The 21,102-nt window shown below is 37.7% G+C and overlaps 1 protein-coding gene across 2 annotated transcripts in view; it reads left to right on the plus strand.

Annotated features, from left to right (window-relative positions):
• PPIL6 (peptidylprolyl isomerase like 6) overlaps window positions 1-21,102 on the plus strand; it is a 34,242-nt gene that overhangs the window by 5,544 nt on the left and 7,596 nt on the right. For both annotated transcript variants that reach the window (XM_067702405.1, XM_067702406.1), the window contains 4 exons: window positions 882-1,070; window positions 4,361-4,423; window positions 4,528-4,675; window positions 14,032-14,088. In XM_067702405.1, the coding sequence (XP_067558506.1) occupies window positions 882-1,070; window positions 4,361-4,423; window positions 4,528-4,675; window positions 14,032-14,088 (457 nt within the window). The remainder of the gene's footprint in view (window positions 1-881; window positions 1,071-4,360; window positions 4,424-4,527; window positions 4,676-14,031; window positions 14,089-21,102) is intronic.

A 21,102-nucleotide genomic window follows, 5' to 3' on the forward strand; every position in this document is an offset into this window, starting at 1 on the left:
TGACTGCCCACTAAAATTGGAGAACAGCTGTCCCAGATGATGCATGGCTTTGCCAGGACTGGCACCGGGTAATAACAAACCAGATCTACTCAGAGGCCACATTATTCAGTGGCCACACACTGAGGGTTAGGAGGTTGGCTGGCAGAGCTGTATGGATAAAAACACCAATGCACTTCATTCTTAGGGGCTTAGGGCTTAAAAGTGTTAAGGAGGGACTTCCCTGGTGGTCCAGTGGTTAAGACTCTGCACCTCCACTGCAGGGGGCACAGGTTTGATGCCTGGTTGGGGAACTAAGATCCCACATGCTGCGTAACCAAAAAATAAATAAATAAATTACTTGAGTTAAAAAAAAAAAATTGTTATGGAAGGTGAGTTCTCTTCCTCACGGCCCCTGGTGTGCCCCGCAAACTGCTGCTGGCCCTCAGGAGGCATTTCCTCACCTGGTCTGATTTCCCTCCATCAAAAAAGCGTTCTTTCCATCCTTCCCATTGAAAACCATGTCTTATTTAGGACCCCTAACCAACTATGCCTACAGTAAAATGTGCTTCAGAAATGAAGCTAAAAGATTGCATTTTGTTTTCAAATTAATATAACAAGTATGCTATGCACACAGACTTTTATTACCAGATTACCATCTATTTTCTAAGATCGTACCATTTTAAAGATCACTGTTAGGTCATTCTTTGATTTCAACACCATCAGAGTCTTGAAAATGTTCTTAAATTCCCTTTGAGAGCAAAATTCTGAAAGACGGCAAAAAATATATTTTAAAGATTCAGTCCTAGGGTTGATTCAAGCTCTGGCTTGTGGGTTTAGCTAAGTTCCCCCCCCATCCCTACCCCCAACCCCCACTACATTTTTTTGGTCCTTTTCCTTTACAGGAACTTAAGAAAGAAATCTGGGAATATTCTTCCTATGTGATGTGTTTTATTAACGATCAGCTCCTGGGTGATGCACTTGATCTTCAGAAATGGGCCCACAAAGTGTGGGATATAGTTGATTTTAAGCCTCCTGCACTTTACGAAGCACTTACTATGGATTATTCTGCCAAATTCTTAAGAGACACGAAGGCAAGTTGCACTAATTTTTTAAAGGAAAATAGTGGAATCTTTGAGCATTTACATTGATTGACCATTAATTACTGATAACCTAGCAAAGGGAATATAAAAGAGTAAGAGACTAGGTTAAGTTCTCAATGACCTTATGATCCAGTTGCAAAGGATTCATGGCAGGGTTTGGCTTGGTGGTGTGTAAAGCAAGCCTATCTCACAGCAGGCAGATGGCACCGGGAGAAGATCATCCCTGTTCAAACATTTCTACTCCCAGCTAGAAGCGTATATGCATTAATTATCATCTATTTAAAAATATTAAGACCTTCCCCCTCAGAGAAGGTCAAGCCTATCCTTCATTCACCTTTAGCATGAAATATTTTAATTAATACTTTCTAACACCTAAGTGACAGCTACTGCACTAGAGAATGGCAAGTTTGAGAAGGTGATGTTTTAAAGCATGACACGTAGTTGTCAAGAGCAGGACTAGACAAGCTATGGCACTGGGGAGGTTTCCAATGGCAGAGGACAGCTAGGAAGCGTGAGGTCCAGAGAGCAAGAGACAGCCATCAGGGTGGAATGGCAATAGAGGTAAAAGTATGTAATTTTGCTCAGAAACCTTGTAGCCAACAGCTACCACATGCTGAAAATTATTTCACGCCCATGGTGGCCTGTGCCTACATAAAGACCCAGTGCTAGGATCTGAGTTGTGCAAAGGCAAAGACCTTGTCTCGTTCACCCTTGTTCAACCACTGACTTGAACAGAATCTGAAACACTGGAGGTGCTCAGTGAATATTTTGTTGAATAAACAATGCACTTGGAAAATGCTTGAAACTCTAGGGTGTGGGGAGGAAGTTAACATTCATAGCAGTTCATTCCCAAAGGGTCAGGAGTCTAGAAGTACATGGTGTACTCTGGGAATGGCAGGGGACAGCAGGGAGGCCAGAATTAGTGGGAAACGACACTGGGAAAATGAGAATCAGTCAGGATTCTTGGTGCCAACAGTACCAAGCTGTTCTAACTAACTTGAGGAGAAAAAGTATGTATTAAAAGGATGTTGGGGGGGCTTCCCTGGTGGCTCAGTGGTTGAGAGTCCGCCTGCCGATGCAGGGAACACAGGTTCGTGCCCCAGTCTGGGAAGATCCCACATGCCGCGGAGCGGCTGGGCCCGTGAGCCATGGCCGCTGAGCCTGCATGTCCAGAGCCTGTGCTCCACAACGGGAGAGGCCACAACAGTGAGAGGCCCACATACTGCAAAAAAAAAAAAAAAAAAAAGGATGTTGGTAACCTCACAATTGACAGGAAAGCTGGAGAACCAGCTTTGGAAAGCAGGCAGGAACCAAGGGAGACCTGGCAGCAGGAAAACATGGCCAGAGTCATGCCCCAGGAATGTGCAGCCAGGATGCTGCCATGGGTGCCCAATGGCCCTAATGCTGCCTTCACCAAGCATAACTTCTCAGCTCTCCTTGGGTCTTTGTCACTTCCTAGACATCTAAGGCCCCGGGCAGGAGCACCTGACTAGTTGAGCCCAGGTTATATCCCCACACCCTGGCTCACACGTAGCGGGGAAAGAGAGGAGGTTCTCCGGAGGCTGGTGCAACCTTGTGAGGAGTTTCTCAAATAGGAAAGGTGCTTAGATGTTTAAAAAAAACAAACAAACCCCAAAACCAGATCCACTAGAGAAAGGTTGAACTTACTGTCCACTCTTAACCAGTTAGTTAGATTTCATCCAGAAGGAAGTAAGCCAACAGAACTTTTCATCAAGAGTATGACAACATCTTCTTTGGTGTTTCGGAAAAAATTTTAGGGCTGTGACCAAACAGGGTACAGTGGGGAAAGCTTGGTGGCAGGGCGGCCATTTGGAAATCTGCTATAATAGTGTGAGCTAGAAATAATGACAGCCTGAATTAATTAGTGGCAGTATGGAGAGAGGACCCAGATTCCGGAGAAAATCCTTGGATTTTTTGCACAGAGGCTAGATTTTTTGTGCTGAGTAAAACCCAGGGACTTGTTTACTTCTGGTTTGGAACGATATAGCAGACAATTAGGTTTGGCTGCTAGGTGACATTATCTTGTGTCACAGTCACTCTCTTTTCATTAGAATTTTTAGAATTATCTACTCTTAACAACCACATAAAGATAATATATTGATGCCCAGGGAAGTTTAATGATGTCTGAATGCACTCACTCACTTCAGAAATCAATTATGACTTGCAATATGTCCTTTTTCCTCCTAAGCCTATGAAGTTTACTATACTATGCCTCTTATTCTAAAGTTATAATATTCTTTTATAATTAAGAACTTGTAGTACAGAAGCTTAGAGGCACAATTAATTATAATAAGTATGGATGTAATACTTCATTCCTGGATGCCAGATATTACAATACTATTTCAGTCTTTTAATTTAAAAAAAAGCTTAGAGCGACATAAAATAATGATAGTGATACAACTAAAAGTGATTTCATTTATGCCTCCTAGACTCTTAAGAAATAGGGCAGGGCAAATTATGTACTTGTTAAATCAGGCAGCATTTTTATATATGAGAATGGTGCCTAAGAGTTGAAATGTATTCCATTAGATGTGTTCTGCTCCCTAAATGAATGCTACTGTGATGGACAACAGTGTTTTCACTTTGATGCCTCTTTGTAGGGCTAGACAAGGGCTCACAAATGTTAGTTGTCTCTACCAGAAAGTATATCAATTGAAAACAAGAGCTGGGGGTATCTGGGAGTATGAGGTCATGAATGAAATAACTCAAAAGCACATCATCCTCTCTTTCCTACCCCTGGTATGGTACCTCCTATTCATATAGTGGCCTTATTTTCCTGCTCAGAAAGACTATGGCCTGGCTCTGCTCAGCTAATCTGTGCAGTCTCTGAAAATCCAGAACACACAGTAACCAAATCCATGGGCTCATGTTGGATCTTTTCCCAGAATTAATCAGGAAAGAAAAGAATTCCCAGTCTGCTGCTTTTTCCAGAGGGAATGACCAGTGTTCCTTTCCACACCCAGTTTGTGATGCAGTGGATATATAGGCCATGTGCTGTCAGTCTTGTGTGATAGGTTAATGTGCTTCAGAGCTTTACCACTTAAGTGTTTTAAAAAGCATGTTATTTAGGTAGTAAAATTTTGGTGTAATGAAACAAACATCCTTAAGTCATTCTTTTAATTTTGCTGTTACATTATCTACTGTTAATGCTGTCAATCATCTTATCACTGAAAACATTATTCTATTATATTTTTGGTCATTTCTAAAACTTTCTGCTAAAACACTGACCTGCATTACCTTCTTCTCTCTAATTTTAATAGCATGATTTTGTGTTCTTGGACATTTCTATTGATTTTTATCCAATCGGAAGATTGATTTTTGAGGTAAGAGGTTTTTGGTTGTTGTTTTTTAATAAGTTGGGGGGAGTGACAATCTCTGTCAAAATGTTAAGTTTTTAATCTATGAAACCTTTTCTCTTTATTTTTAGCTGTATTGTGATGCATGTCCCAAAACATGTAAAAATTTTCAGATCCTGTGCACAGGAAAAGCAGGGTTTTCCCAAAGTGGCATCAGGCTACATTACACAGGTTCCATTTTTCATCGAGTGGTACGGAATGGTTGGATACAAGGAGGAGGTGAGTTTAAAAGCTTAAATACAACTTAGTTGCAACATTAAATCAAAATGTCCAAACTTTTGTTTATCTGCCTTTGTGAAATTCATACAGAATTAGATATATTTAATATTAGATGTTACATATATATTTAAAGGATGTTTTATATGGCCAAATGATGAATTAAGATATTCATACTTTTTAAAAAAATTCCCTGATTTTTAAAATAAACAAATCTAAAGTGTGTCACCAGGAATATTCCAGGTTAAAAAGTAATACAAGCAAGTAGGATAGAGCAGAAGCAAGAAGAACTACAATCCTGCAGCCTGTGGAACGAAAACCACATTCACAGAAAGATAGACAAGATGAAAAGGCAGAGGACTATGTACCAGATGAAGGAACAAGATAAAACCCCAGAAAAACAACTAAATGAAGTGGAGATAGGCAACCTTCCAGAAAAAGAATTCAGAATAATGATAGTTAAGATGATCCAGGACCTCAGAAAAAGAATGGAGGCAAAGATCGAGAAGGTGAAAGAAATGTTTAACAAAGACCTGACCTAGAAGAATTAAAGAACAAACAAACAGAGATGAACAATACAGTAACTGAAATAAAAAATACACTAGAAGGAATCAGTAGAAGAATAACTGAGGCAGAAGAACGGGTAAGTGACCTGGAAGACAGAATGCTGGAATTCACTGCCGTGAAACAGAATAAAGAAAAAAGAATGAAAAGAAATGAAGACCAAGAGACCTCTGGGACAACATTAAATGCAACAACATTCACATTATAGGGGGTCCCAGAAGGAGAAGAGAGAGAGAAAGGACCTGAGAAAATATGTGAAGAGATTAGAGTCGAAAACTTCAGTAACATGGGAAAGAAAATAGCCACCCAAGTCCAGGAAGTACAGAGAGTCCCAGGTAGAATAAACTCAAGGAGAAACATGCCAAGACACATAGTAATCAAATTGACAAAAATTAAAGACAAAGAAAAATTATTAAAAGCAACAAGGGAAAAACGACAACATACAAGGGAACTCCCATAAGGTTAACAGCTGATTTCTCAGCAGAAACTCTACGAACCAGAAGGGAGTGGCATGATATATTTAAAATGATGAAAGGGAAGAACCTACAACAAGATTACTCTACACTGGCAAAGATCTCATTCAGATTTGATGGAGAAATCAAAAGCTTTACAGACAAGCAAAAGTTAAGAGAATTCAGCACCACCAAACCAGCTCTACAACAAATGCTAAAGGAACTTCCCTAAGTAGGAAACACAAGAGAAGAAAAGGACCTACAAAAACAAACCCAAAACAATTAAGAAAACAGTAACAGGAACATACATATTGATAATTACCTTAAATGTGAATGGATTAAATGCTCCAACCAAAAGACACAGGCTTGCTGAATGGATACAAAAACAAGACCTGTATATATGCTGTCTACAAGAGACCCACTTCAGACCTAGGGACATATACATATTGAAAGTGAGGGGATGGAAAAAGATATTCCATGCAAATGGAAATCAAAAGAAAGCTGGAGTAGAAATACTCGTATCAGATAAAATACACTTTAAAATAAAGAATGTTACAAGAGACAAAGAAGGACACTACATAATGATCAAGGGATCAATCCAAGAAGATACAACAATTATAAATGTATATGCACCCAACATAGGAACACCTCAATATATAAGGCAAATGCTAACAGCTTTAAAAGAGGAAATCAACAGTAAAACAATAATAGTGGGGGACTTTAATACCTCACTTACAGCAATGGACAGATCATCCAGACAGAAAATTAATAAGGAAACACAAGCTTTAAATGACAAAATACACCAGATAGATTTAATTGATATTTATAGGACATTCCATCCGAAAACAGCACATTACGCTTTCTTCTCAAGTGCACACGGAACATTCTCTAGGATAGATCACATCTTGGGTCACAAATCAAGCCTCAGTAAATTTGAGAAAATTGAAATCGTATCAAGCATCTTTTCCAACCACAACACTATAAGATTAGAAATCAGTTTCAGGGAAAAAAATGTAAAAAACACAAACACATGGAGGCTAAACAATACATTACTAAATAACCAAGAGATCATTGAAGAAATCAAAGAGGAAATCAAAAAATACCTAGAGACAAATGACAATGAAAACATGATGATCCAAAACCTATGGGATGCAGCAAAAGCAGTTCTAAGACAGAAGTTTATAGCGATGCAATCCTACCTCAAGAAACAAGAAAAATCTCAAATAAACAATCTAACCTTACACCTAAAGGAACCTGAGAAAGAACAACAAACAAAAGCCAAAGTTAGTAGAAGGAAAGAAATCATAAAGATCAGAGCAGAAATAAATGAAATAGAAACAAAGAAAACAATAGCAAAGACCAATAAAACTAAAAGCTGGTTGAGAAGATAAACAAAATTGATACACCTTTAGCCAGACTCATCAAGAAAAAGAGGGAGAGGACTCAAATCAGTAAAATTAGAAATGAAAAAGGAGAAGTTACAATGGACACCACAGAAATACAAAGCATCATAAGAGACTACTACAAGCAACTCTATGCCAATAAAATGGACAACCTGGAAGAAATGGACAAATTCTTAGAAAAGTATACCCTTCCAAGACTGAACCAGGAAGAAATAGAAAATACGAACAGACCAATCACAAGTAATTAAATTGAACCTGTGATTAAAAATCTTCCAAAAAACAAAAGTCCAGGACCAGATGGCATCACAGGTGAATTCTATCAAACATTTAGAGAAGAGCTAACACCCATCCTTCTCAAACTTTTCCAAAAAACTGCAGAGGAAGGAATACTCCCAAACTCATTCTACAAGGCCACCATCACCCTGATACCAAAACCAGACAAAGATACTACAAAAAAAGAAAATTACAGAATAATATCACTGATAAATACCGATGCAAAACTCCTCAGCAAAATACTAGCAAACAGAATCCAACAACACATTAAAAGGATCATACACCATGATAAAGTGGGATTTATCTCAGGGATGCAAGGATTCTTCAATATATGCAAATCAATCAATGTAATACACCGTATTAACAAATTGAAGAATAAAAACCATATGATCATCTCAATTGATGCAGAAAAAGCTTTTGTCAAAATTCAGCACACATTTATGATAAAAACTCTCCAGAAAGTGGGCATAGAGGGAACCTACCTCAACATAATAAAGGCCATATATGACAAACCCACAGCAAACATCATTCTCAATGGTGAAAAACTGAAAGCATTTCCTCTAAGATCAGGAACAAGACAAGGATGTCCACTCTCACCACTATTATTCAGCATAGTTTTGGAAGTCCAGCTACGGCAATCAGAGAAGAAAAAGAAATAAAAGGAATACAAATTGGAAAAGAAGAAGTAAAACTGTCACTGTTTGCAGATGACATTATACTATACATAGAGAATCCTAAAGATGCCACCAGAAAACTACCAGAGCTATTCAGTGAATTTGGTAAATTTGCAGGATACAAAATTAATGCACAGAAATCTCTTGCATTCCTATACACTAACAATGAAAGATCAGAAGGAGAAATTGAGGAAACAATCCCATTCACCATTGCAACAAGAAGAATAAAATACCGAGGAATAAACCTACCTAAGGAGGTAAAAGACCTGTACTCAGAAAACTATAAGACAGTAATGAAAGAAATCAAAGATGACACAAACAGATGGAGAGATATACCATGCTCTAGGATTGGAAGAATCAATATTGTGAAAATGACTATACTACACAAAGCAATCTACATATTCAATGCAATCCCTGTCAGATTACCAATGGCATTTTTTACAGAACTAGAACAAAAAAGCTTAAAATTTGTATGGAAACACAAAAGACCCCAAATAGCCAAAGCAATCTTGAGGAAAAAAAAAACGGAGCTGGAGGGATCAGACTCCCTGACTTCAGACTATACTACAAAGCTACAGTAATCAAGACAATATGGTACTGGCACAAAAACAGAAATATAGATCAATGGAACAGGATAGAAAGCCCAGAGATAAACCCACACACCTATGGTCAACTAATCTATGACAAAAGAGGCAAGGATATACAATGGAGAAAAGACAGTCTCTTCAATAAGTGGTGCTGGGAAAACTGGACAGCTACATGTAAAAGAATGAAATTAGAACACTCCCTAACACCATACACAAAAATAAACTCCAAATGGATTACAGACTGAAATGTAAGACCGGACACTACAAAACTCTTAGAGGAAAACAAGGAAGAACACTCTTTGACATAAATCACAGCAAGATCTTTTTTGATCCACTTCCTAGAGTAATGGAAATAAAAACAAAAATAAACAAGTGGGACCTAATGAAACTTCAAAGCTTCTGCACAGCAAAGGAAACCATAAACAAGACGAAAAGACAACCCTCAGAATGGGAGAAAATATTTGCAAATGAATCAACGGACAAAGAATTAATCTCCAAAATATATAAACAGCTCATGCAGCTCAATATTAAAAAAACAAACAACCCAGTCAAAAAATGGGCAGAACACCTAAATAGACATTTTTCCAAAGAGGACATACAAATGGCCAAGAGGCACATGAAAAGCTGCTCAACATCACTAATTATTAGAGAAATGCAAATCAAAACTGCAATGAGGTATCACCTCACACTGGTTAGAATGGGAATCATCAGAAGATCTACAAACAACAAATGCTGGAGAGGGTGTGGAGAAAAGGGAACCCTCTTGCACTGTTGGTGGGAAATGTAAATTGATACAGCCACTATGGAGAACAGTATGGAGGTTCCTTAAAAAACTAAAAATAGAATTACCATATGACCCAGCAATCCACTACTGGGCATATACCCAGAAAAAACCATAATTCAAAAAGACACATGCACACCCCAGTGTTCACTGCAGCACTATTTACAATAGCCAGGTCATGGAAGCAACCTAAATGCCCATCGACAGATGAATGGATAAAGATGTGGTGCATATATACAATGGAATATTATTCAGCCATAAAAAGGAACGAAATTTGGTCATTTGTAGAGACATGGATGGACCTAGAGACTGTCATACAGAGTGACGTCAGAAAGCGAAAAAGAAATATCGTATATTAAGCCATAGAATCTAGAAAAATGGTACAGATGAACAGTTTACAAGGCAGAAATAGAGACACAGATGTAGAGAACAAATGTATCGACACCAAGGAGGGGAAAGCAGGGAGGCAGGGGTTGTGGTGGGATGAATTGGGAGATTGGGATTGATATATATGCACTAATATGTATAAAATAGATAACTAATAAGAACCTGCTGTATTAAAAAAAATTCAAAAATTAAGAAAAAAGGATAACATTTTTTTAACCAAAAGATAATTTTAAATGCTCACCTAAAAAAAGGTGTATGTAGAAAATACAGTGCTTTTAAGAAACATACTAAAGGTGGGAATTTGAAAACAGAATGAAAGAAAAACAGCTTATTTCTCACCAAAGATGTTCCATTGTTACAACTGTAGTAAGATCTAAAGCATTTTGGTCTGCATCTTTGCTTTCCATTCAGGTCAGTCCTTTGGCTTTACACAGACTAGGTGCCTGATTAGCAGCACAAAATTCAATTTTGGAGGCTTTTTAGGAGATATCCCATAGGGAGCAATCAGGCAGCAATTTAAAATTAATTGGCTTAGTGTGGAAGGCGATTTGCTTGAACTTGATGAAATATGCAGGGGCTTAAATTAATAATGTTTCATTATTTTTCTATAATCTGGAACATTCTGAGGCTGATAAGGAGGAAAATGTAGATTTAATCCAAGTATCTTGTATGTAAATCAACTGTTTTTTCCTCAGTTTCTCTAAGATATCACCAATACTGTTTTCTAACCTTATTATTTTTCACTTTATATAGTATTCATCTTCATATGTCAATATACATAAACACATAAAATGTTCAGGGTCTGCCTAATTTTTCATCATAGTGCTATGCCAATTTAATTAATTTCCCATTGGTGAACATTTAGACTGTTCTCCATTTTTTGTTAGTATAAAACAATCCTCAAGAGGGCCCATATCGGGACTTCCCTGGTGGCACAGTGGTTAAGAATCTGCCTGCCAATGCGGGGGACATGGGTTTGAGCCCTGGTCCGGGAAGATGCCACATGATGCGGAGCAACTAAGCCTGCCCCCACAACTACTGAGCCTGTGCTCTAGAGCCCGCGAGACACAACTACTGAGCCCGCGCACCACAACTACTGAAGCCCACGTGCCTAGAGCCTGTGCTCTGCAACAAGAGAAGCCACTGCAATGAGAAGCCCGTGCACCGCAGCGAAGAGTAGCCCCTGCTCACCACAGCTAGAGAGAGGCCCGAAGCCCGAAGAGTAGCCCCTGCTCACCACAGCTAGAGAAAGCCCGAAGCAGCAATGAAGACCCAACGCAGCCAAAAAAAAAAAATTAATTAAAAAAAATAATTTAAAAAAAAAGGGCCCATATCAGTGTCTCCTGATACTTAGTTCAGTGTTGACTCTGATGTGTTGGGCTTCCAGAGGCTGTGTTCTTCTTTGTTTTGCTTTTGGCTAGACCTCCCCTCACCGCTGTGAGCCCCAGAGCAAAGTTTGGGAAAAGTAGGCCATGTTACTTGTCTATTTATTTGAAGTAAAATTTCCAAATAGTAAGTGTATAGGTCTCAGGTCATGGTTTCAGATCACAAGGCAGGGATGTTTAAGGACAGTTTGCAAAAGAAATTCTGGTTTCTAAATTCAAATCCAAACTGATACATACAAGTTGTACCATGCTGGATAAGGCACTTGTCATCTCTGAATAAGTTTCTTAATCATAATTATAATATCACAGGTTGTGGTGAGGATTCAATGACATGGTATATTGAAAGTGCCAAGCTTTTTAAGTATTCTCTTCCTTCAGATGTCAGATTCCCACAGGGCTGTGAGTAGAATTTCGGAGTACAGGAGCTAAGTGTGGTTTGGTGTTGTGCCTTAGGATGCTTCCAGGCACTATTGCTCGCCCTTTGGGACCAACAGGCCCCACACAGCCGTCCTTCTCCCCCCAAGCCCATCTCATCTTCTGACCTCTCCCTCTTGCTCACTCTGCTCCACACATTAGGCTCCTTGCTGTTCCTTAGCACATCAAGCATATGTGTGCCCTGAGGTCTTTTGTCGTTTCTTTTGCCTGAGATATCTACACCCAGCTATTCCTCCATGTATGCCCTTGCATCGACCCCTGATCTGTTTCTGATTTTTGCTGAGTTTATCTCAGCAGGGACTACATGACCACCCTATTCAAAAACTGCCACCTTCCTCTTCATATACCTCTCCTCACCCCCTTCTCTGCTACTCTCCTATCCCCTTACCCAGCTTTATTTTTCTTCCTAGCACTTTTCACCACTGGACATACTATTAATATTTCTTTGTTAACTGATTTATTGTCTGTTTCTTTTCACTAGAATATAAGTTCCATGTGGGCAGAGATTTTTATCTATTTTGTTCAATGTTATATCCTCAGGTTGGAGAACAGTGCCTGGCATATAGTAGATGCTTTTTAAGAATTTGTTAAAAGAATGAATGAATGAATGGATAGTTAAACAGGAAATATATATTCTGTTCATTTCTGAAGTATGAAGTTAATGAAGATACCAAGTTATGAAGCCACTTTGGCAGTTATTAAGCCTCTTTGTGGCTCCCATAGCCCTACTGCCTTTAGAAGGATCTCTTGAGATATAGTTTAATACATTTTATCATCATCATGGTCATCAGAATGATGGTAAAGATGATAATGAGAGGATACATTCCATAAGTGTGTGATGCTGCACAATAATAATGGCCACTAATGAAGGAGCATGACACTCTGCCAGGCACCACACCATGTGCTCTCCCTACATGACTGCCTTTAACCCTCAGAACTACTTGGGAGGCACTTCCCATTATCCCTGTCTATATAGATGAGGAAACAGTTTTGGAAAAGGTAACCAACATCAAGATTGAAATCAAAATCATCTGACTTTGAAGTTTACTTTTAACCACTATTCTGCATTGCTGAATTTGTTGCCAGAAGTATAGAAATATTAGATATCCAAAGCTGAATTCAAGGGGGTGGGTTATGGACACAAAAAATATTAAATACTGATTGAAATGGTGTCAATATAAAATATTCACCTGGGAGATCTAAAGCAAAGGGCAAGAGTAATGGCAGGTGTTAGAGACAGAGGGCAAGGGAGTGTCACTGGTATTTACATAAGTTGGCAAGGGAGGGGAATCACCTGGGCAGATTTGCCTGAGCTGAAGGAACTGGTGCTAGAGGACATTCAAGTTCCACACATCTGGATTTAGCCTGGGGCTACTGCAGCAGGCTCCTGAGAATAGCCATAGGCTGGGGGTGAGTGGGAGGGTGGGGGCAGAAGTATCAGGCAGAGTAGTTGGAGACTTAAGGTTTATCAGTTAACTTCTGAACCAGCTTTATGAATAGTATAATTTAAATGCTATATGCCCCTGTCCTGCATAAATTCTCTCCCCATGCTTGCATCAGATTTCTTTAAAATAGCACAGACTCTTTTATTATAAAGTACTCATATTGAGTTTAAATGGCACAGTCCTTCAACAGTTATTTATTGCGCACTATTCAAGGAGGGTGGTCTACAGAGCTGAAGGAAGTAAAGGGGGTGATGGGGAAAGCACAGACCTCAGAGACCTCTAGTTTCATTAAAGCTAGCTTTGCTTCCCTGGTAGCTGTGAATTGATAAAATAACTTGTGCATGGAGGATTTTTATAGTAGGATCATTGCCTAAGCCAATGTATGCATATAATGCATATCATGTGAAACAAGTCCTATAAATATCATTTTTAAAAAACCTCATTATATTACGAAGGAACTTCTTTTCTAAAATACCAGATACATGAGTTATATCACCATAGGGCAAGGAATAAAAATTTGAACATTAATTCTTTTTAGAGTATCTATTTTTATTCTTGCGTTAAAAAGACCTTACTGTTCCTATTTCATCCTCTCAGCTTAATCTTTCCATTTTTCTGAAAAGCAAGATGTATCATGGAATAACTTGTGAAATAAGCAGAATTTATATGAACACACACTCTTTAAATCGTGACCACAATTATAATTTAATACTTCATCATTTCAAAGGTTTTGCATTAAATTTAACTTATTTCAGAGTTATGAGGGGAAAAAATGGGATCATAAATGTAAAACTACTTACAAAATACAAGTGAAATCATTATAGAAATATTTTCATGGTATAGATATTAAACAATTAGGTAACTTACTCTAGTTATTGTTATAAGTGGAATCATAAAGCATTCTTTCCCTGCCATTACTGTATTTTCTTTTTTAGTCTCAGAATGTTAATGTTTATTTATTGCTGTTTCTCAGATATAGTTGCTGGAAAAGGAGATGGTGGAGAGTCAATTTATGGACCAACATTTGAAGGTATGTATCTTTAAATTTTGTCAGTCACATTTTAATTGATTATTCAAATTTAACAGGACTGGATGATTTCACAACCCCAAATTAGATAGTGTTTGGGGTAATATACTACAAGTACACATACTAAAAGTGGGAATTTAAAATAGGGTAGGTGGGAAGGCATCCCAGTCCAGTTCAGTACAGCTTTGTACATAAAATTTTTCACTTGCCTAATTATGTTATTTCTTTAGGATAAGTTTCTAGAATTAGGATTGTAGGGGTAGAAGGGAATTTATATTTTTAAGCCTTGTACTTTGCCATGCTCACACTTAGAATTGGTACCTTGATAATCATCCTACTAAGACTGCTGTTGGGGATTCTGGAAAGATGATAGTGGTGGTGGCATAGTTCTTTAATTTTTTGAAATCCCAACATAAATACAGACCAAAAAAATTAGATAGGAAAACTAAAGACCCATGGATAACACAACAAAACTAGGTGACAAGGTATCTACATGAATTCCAAATATAAACAGGTAAGGACAAACTACCAACAGCCACAAAATCTGCATGGTATCAGCATGTATGTGAGAGAAAGCAGGGCATCTGACAGAGCTGAGAATATAGAACTCCACAATAGGCAATAGCAGTTGAGTGCACGGAGCCCCTCATAAGGCTTGAGGAGGCTGGAGCAGTCTAACCTCTGCGAACTCTCAAAACCGATCTGAAAGGCCTCTCTTTCAGGAAGGAAGAAGTGCTGGGAATGGAATAAAAATTATGCAGGTATCGGGACAACAGTGATAAAGAGGGAAAGGCAACAGAGTCAGGAAATCTCAGAAAGCAAGTTGCCACACAGCTGAACAACACATGAAAATAGCAGAAGAGGGAACTTTGTGAAGTTAGGAAAACTACCTTCCTTCTAAAGCCACACCTACTTCTAAACATTGAGGAATACTAATTTTACATAAAACTAAAGTTGCATTAAAAAGCAGCAGAAATTTTCATGATTATTTAAGAAAAAAAAAAAAAGAGCACAGTAACATCGCTACAGATAATGAAAGTACCCTAGAAAGAAGGCTCACAGAACAGAGCAAAACTGTAACAATTTCAAAACGAGCTAAAAGACATGAAGACAATGATATAAGACAGGAAAGAACTCATAAATCAAAATGAGGAAGCTTTAGACATGAGGTTACAGAACTAGAGAAAAGAATTAACAATAAAAGAAAATTTCAGAAATGAACAAATTAGAAGGAACACAAGACCAAATAGGCAGTCCAGTGGTTAAGACTCTGCCCTTCCAATGCTGGGTGCATGGGTTCAATCCTCGGTTAAGGAACTAAGATCCTACATGCTATGTGGCATAGCCCAAAAATAAAAAAATAAGAGAAGTAGAAGGTAGAAGAAGGAAATTTTTTTTAAACCAAAAAGAGATGAAGAAAGCTAAAAAGGATTTACAAGAAAGTGATAAATACTAAAGATAGAAAGAGAAGATCCAGCATACAGATGATAAGTATTCCTAAGGAATTAAACCAATGGAAGGGAACGGAACAAACACTAAGAATTATAATTAAAGAAAACTTTCCTGAAATAAAAAAGGATTTGATATTCTATATTTTGTTTTGGGTGGTGATTACACAACTATGCCCAACTGTTAAAATGCATCAAAGTGAACATCTAAGACATATGCATTTTACTGCATGTTTATACCTCAAGTAAAAATATCTGCTTAAAAACTTGAAACTACTTACTGAAAGAACACACAGGTACCGGACAATACTGAACCAGAACAACCAACACCAGACATATTTTACTAACGTTATTAGATATTAAAGAAAAAGAAGAAAATTCTTTGGGCAGGTAGTGAGTCACAGCAAGTGATTTACAAGGGGAAAAAAAGTACATTATCATCATACTCTTATGCCAGAAGAAAATACAGTAATATATTTAGGATGCTCAAGGAAATGAAAAGTGAACTGGGGACTTTGTATCCAGTCAAACTGAATTTGAATTATAAAGGGCACACAGAGTTATCAACATGTAAAACTTTAGGGAATAGTGTTGTCATGAGTCCTTCCTGAGGAATCAGTGACTGTAGCATGAGTTTCATTCAGCCAAATTACAAGAGGGACCCTGAAAGAAGAACTGGTGGTGAGCATTAATCATATAGTTACTTATAAAGCTAAAATTTAATGAGGATTAAAAGGGTGAGAGTATGGTATACAATGACTATATGCTTAGTCTAACAATTTATTTTAAATGAAAGAAATGGGGAGAATATATGCAAAATTTTAAACTATTTTCAGTAAATTTTACTGGTGATGGTATTATTAATATTATTTTGAGATTGTTATATATATAATGTAGGAAAAAACAAGTAAGTAATTACGGGAATTTCTAATTTCATCATTTCCTGTGTCCTTGAGAACTGGAATCTTCAATGTGGAAGAAAGGAGATACAGATGAAATACGACAGAGGTTAATAAGTAAAATATTCCATAGTCCTGAATTTGAATTAGAAATATCACTTCAAACTCAAGAAGTATCATATCTGTATCTATATCTATATCTAATCTATACCTGTATCTATAGTTCTGCCCATGGAATTCATCTGCAAACAATGACCAGCCGAGTAATGACAGAGACTCCTGGAATTTAGATTGTTGTTTTGAAATGTCATTTCTTGATTAAAGAAACCAGGGCCTCTGGGACAAATGGCAGATTCCAGTTCTGAGACAGGCAATTTTGAAATGAGCCTGGAACCTCAGTCATGCTATCATGGCATCAGATAGCCAGGAGTGCTATTAAAGATTTACTGGGGTCATGGCAAAGGGCTCAGGAGCCAATTTGAAGAGTCTCTCACTGGCCAAAGATGAAATAATTTGAATAGTAATTACAGTTGATTGAAACCCAACAAATGTTTTAAATCCATGAGTTCATAATGATATTATAAAATAAAACCTACTTGCTCACCTCTGGGGGAATGATAGGAAATGAATTCATTATCTTGAAAACTGATAAATATAGGTAAAGAATCAAGCATTTATCTTGCCTTTCCTATAGGAACTATACCAAACTGTAGATAAGGGGAGACATCGTGTTATAAAAGTATTCCGATTAAGAATGAAAAGGAAAAACAAAATTAGAATGTCACCATTTCGCTGCCTCCAGGGAAATAATGGATGTAGGCATTGGCTGCATCAGCGTCTGCTAACTTCACAAACACAGAGACAATCAGACAGTATGAGCCTTCTGTTGAGAGGACACACTACCAAAGGGATAGAACAAGAGTCTGATGAAGCTGTTGGACCTAGCTTCCAATCTGCGAGAAATGCAATCAGTTCTGCTATAATGTGTTCTTAAAAATCTGTGCTATGTAAAATCATGAAATGAAAACCACAGGACTTATGGCAAAACTGAGGTAAAAAAACTTCCTCGGTGACACATTAATAAGTAAGTTAATAACCTAATAAAAACAGTAACACAATTTTATATATATTATGTGGTCGAGAAATACATCAGAACCATAATAAATAAGGCACTTTACCCTGAAAACTCCTTGACATCTGTGGAGGTGGCATGGGAAGAGCTGCAGCTTGTGAGTGATCTTGAGGTGGCGGAAGGAGCATTATCTGCAGCCAGAGGGAAGCTGTAACTCCAGATGTGGGTGGACGCAGCTCATACGTGGTGACGGATGTGGCTGGTCACATCTGAGGTGTGTGTGTTCCTGGGTAGCTAGCTCAGTTCAGCAGAGGCAGTTTCCTACATTTGCCTGGTGGTTCTCCTAGTAATATATTCTCCTAGAGGGAAGTGCATTAAAGCAGGGGTGAGATTCATCATGCTCAAGTCATTCCCTCCCTAATATATCAATCAAGGTGAAACAATCTGCATCTTCAACACAAGTTATTAGCACAGAACCCACAGGACAGGGAACAGAGAAACCTGTTGAACTGCACCGTGTGTGCAATCGGCAAACTCTGGCCTGGGAGAAATTCTAGAGGTGAAATAGCTTAGGTTCATTAACAGATAAAGTGTAAAAAAAGAAAGGGATAGAGGTAGAACCTGTGGAGGGAAGGCTGGCAAAGTTCTTTTTCTTGGTCTGAATGGTGGTTAAAAGGGTATTTGCCTTATAATAACTTTAACAATAATTCTAAATATAGTGTTCCATGGCTTTTTGTGTCTATATTTTAATACAATGAAAAGGTTTAAAAAATAATCAATGGCCAAAGGAAAAGGGAAAAGTAAAAGCTAGTTTTCCTTCTAAATTCATGTGGAGACAGCTTTATCAAATGAAATCATTCAAGTGACACCACTCATTTATTTATTCATAGAACTTTAAACTCTTAGTTAGGTGCTGATATGGTACTAGGACCGTAGAAAACAAAGATAATGTGACCAAGTTTCCACACTCCAGGATTTTAGTGTTTTTGTACAGACAGACATTTAAACAGATTAAAGTACAGGTGCGAACAGGCGGAACACAGGCTCTAGGAGCATGGGCTTCAGTAGCTGTGGCTCACGGGCTCCAGAGTCCAGGCTCAGTAGTTATGGCCCACGGGCTTAGCTGCTCCGTGGCATGTGGGATCTTTCTGGACCAGGGCTCGAAATGGTGTCCCCTGAATTGGCAGGCGGATTCTTAACCACTGTGCCACCACGGAAGTCCCTCCTTGTCTTTAAATGAAAGTAAACATTAATAAAAAGCAGAGCCTGATGCACTGTCAATATTCAATAATGCAACTAAGTTATGCAAAAGTATTTTTTAGTAGAAATAAGAACTGAAGATAATGTGGTCTGGGTAGCCATTTAAGGGCTATTCATTGTTTTTAATTGTGAGATTTATCTTATATAGAGAAACTGCATATGTACAATTTAAAAATAATTATAGGGACTTCCCTTGTGGTCCAGTGGCTAAGACTCCGCACCCCCAATGCAAGGGGCCTGGGTTCGATCCCTGGTCAGAGAACTAGATCCCACATGCTGCAACTAAGAGTTTGCATGCTGCAACTGAGACCAGGCGCAGCCAAGTAAATACATAAATAAAAATATTTTAAAAAATATATTTTAAAAAAACTTAAAAATTATAAAGCAACCCCCCACATTACCATCTTTGTCAAGAAAGAAAAACTGCCAGCATGCCAGAAGCACCCCATTTGTCCATCCTCAATAATAACTCCATCTCCCTATTAGAGGTAACCACTAACCTGACTTTTTCCTTGCTTTTCTTGTTAAACACTTGTGTATGGATCCCTAAATAACAGAGTTATTGACTATTTTTGGACTTTATATAAATGGACTCATATGGCAGGCATTCTTTGTGTCTTGTTTCTTTCGTTCATCACTGCCTATGAGATTCATCCATGTCGTTTATAGCTGGAATTCTCTCATTTTCACTACTGTTTAATATTATGAATATACCCAAATAATCTATCCATTCAAGTACTGATAAACACTTGGCTATTTATTCCTAACGTCATGTACACAATCAACATGTTTTAAAATAAATATTTCAGTGTCAAAGAGTGTTCTGCCTATGTTCTCATCTAGGAGTTTTATGGTTTCAGGTTTTACATTTAGGTCTTTAATCTATTTTGAGTTTATTTTTGTATATAGTGTGAGGGCATGTTCTAATCTCATTGTTTTACATGTAGCTGTCCAGTTTTCCCAGCTTATTGAAGAGACTGTCTCCTCTTCTCCTCTCCATTGTATATTCTTGACTCTTTTGTCATAGATTAATTGACCATGGGTGCATGGATTTATTTCTGGGCTCTTTATTCTGATCCATTGATCTATGTGTCCATCTTTGTGCCAGTGCCATGCTGTTTTGATTACGGTGGTTTTGTAGTATATTTTAAGTCTGGGAGGGTGGTACCTCCAGCTTTGTTCTTTTTTTTCCAAGGTTGCTTTGGCAATTTGGGGTATTTTGTGGTTCCATATGAATTTTAGGATTATTTGTTCTAGTTCTGTGAAAAATGTCATGGGTATTTTGATAAGGAGTGCATTAAATCTGTAGATTGCTTTGCATCTTTGTTTCTTAAGGCAAAAGAAATTAAAGCAAAAATAAACAAATAGCCTAATTAAACTTAAAAGCTTTTGCACAGCTAAGGAAGACATCTGCAAAATAAAGAGACAACCTACTGAATGGGATAAGATATTTGCAAATGATATGACTGATGGGGGTTAATATCTCCAAAACATGTAAACAGCTCATACAACTCCATATGAAAAAAAGAAAAGAAAAGAAAAGAAAACAACCCTATCAAATGGGTAGAAGACCGGAATAGACATTTTTCCAAAGAAGACATACAGATGGCCAAGAGGCGGGTGAAAAGATGCTCAACATCACTAATTATTAGAGAAATGCAAATCAAAACTACACTGAGGTATCACTTCACACCAGTCAGAATGGCCATCATCAAAAAGTCTACAAATATCAAATGTTGGAGAGGATGTGGAGAAAAAGAACCTTGTACACTACTGGTGGGAATGCAGTTGGTGTAGCCACTATGGAAAACAGTATGGAGGTTCCTCAAAAAAATAAAAATAGAACTAAAATATGATCCAGCAATTCCACTCCTGGTATACATCCAGAAAACACAAGAACACTAATTTGAAAAGATACATGCACCCCAATGTTCAAAGCAGCACTACTTACAGTAGCCAAGCTATGGAAGCACCCTAAGTGTCCAGCAACAGATAAATAGATAAAGAAGATGTGGTGTATATATATATATATATATATATATATATATACACATACATATATATACACATACACACACACACACACACACACACATATATATATATATATGCACACAATCGGATATTACTCGGCCATAAAGAAGAATGAAATACTGCCATTTGTAGCAATGTGAATGGACTGAGAGAATATTATGCTTAGTGAAATAAGTCAAAGAAAGATAAATACTGTATGTTATCACTTATATGTAGAATCTAAAAAATAATACAAATGAATATATAACAAAACAGAGACAGACTCACAGATATAGAAAACAAACTAGTGGTTACCAGAGGGGAG

The sequence above is a fragment of the Pseudorca crassidens genome, chromosome 13 (assembly GCF_039906515.1).
Source record: "Pseudorca crassidens isolate mPseCra1 chromosome 13, mPseCra1.hap1, whole genome shotgun sequence".
Lineage (NCBI taxonomy): Eukaryota > Metazoa > Chordata > Mammalia > Artiodactyla > Delphinidae > Pseudorca > Pseudorca crassidens.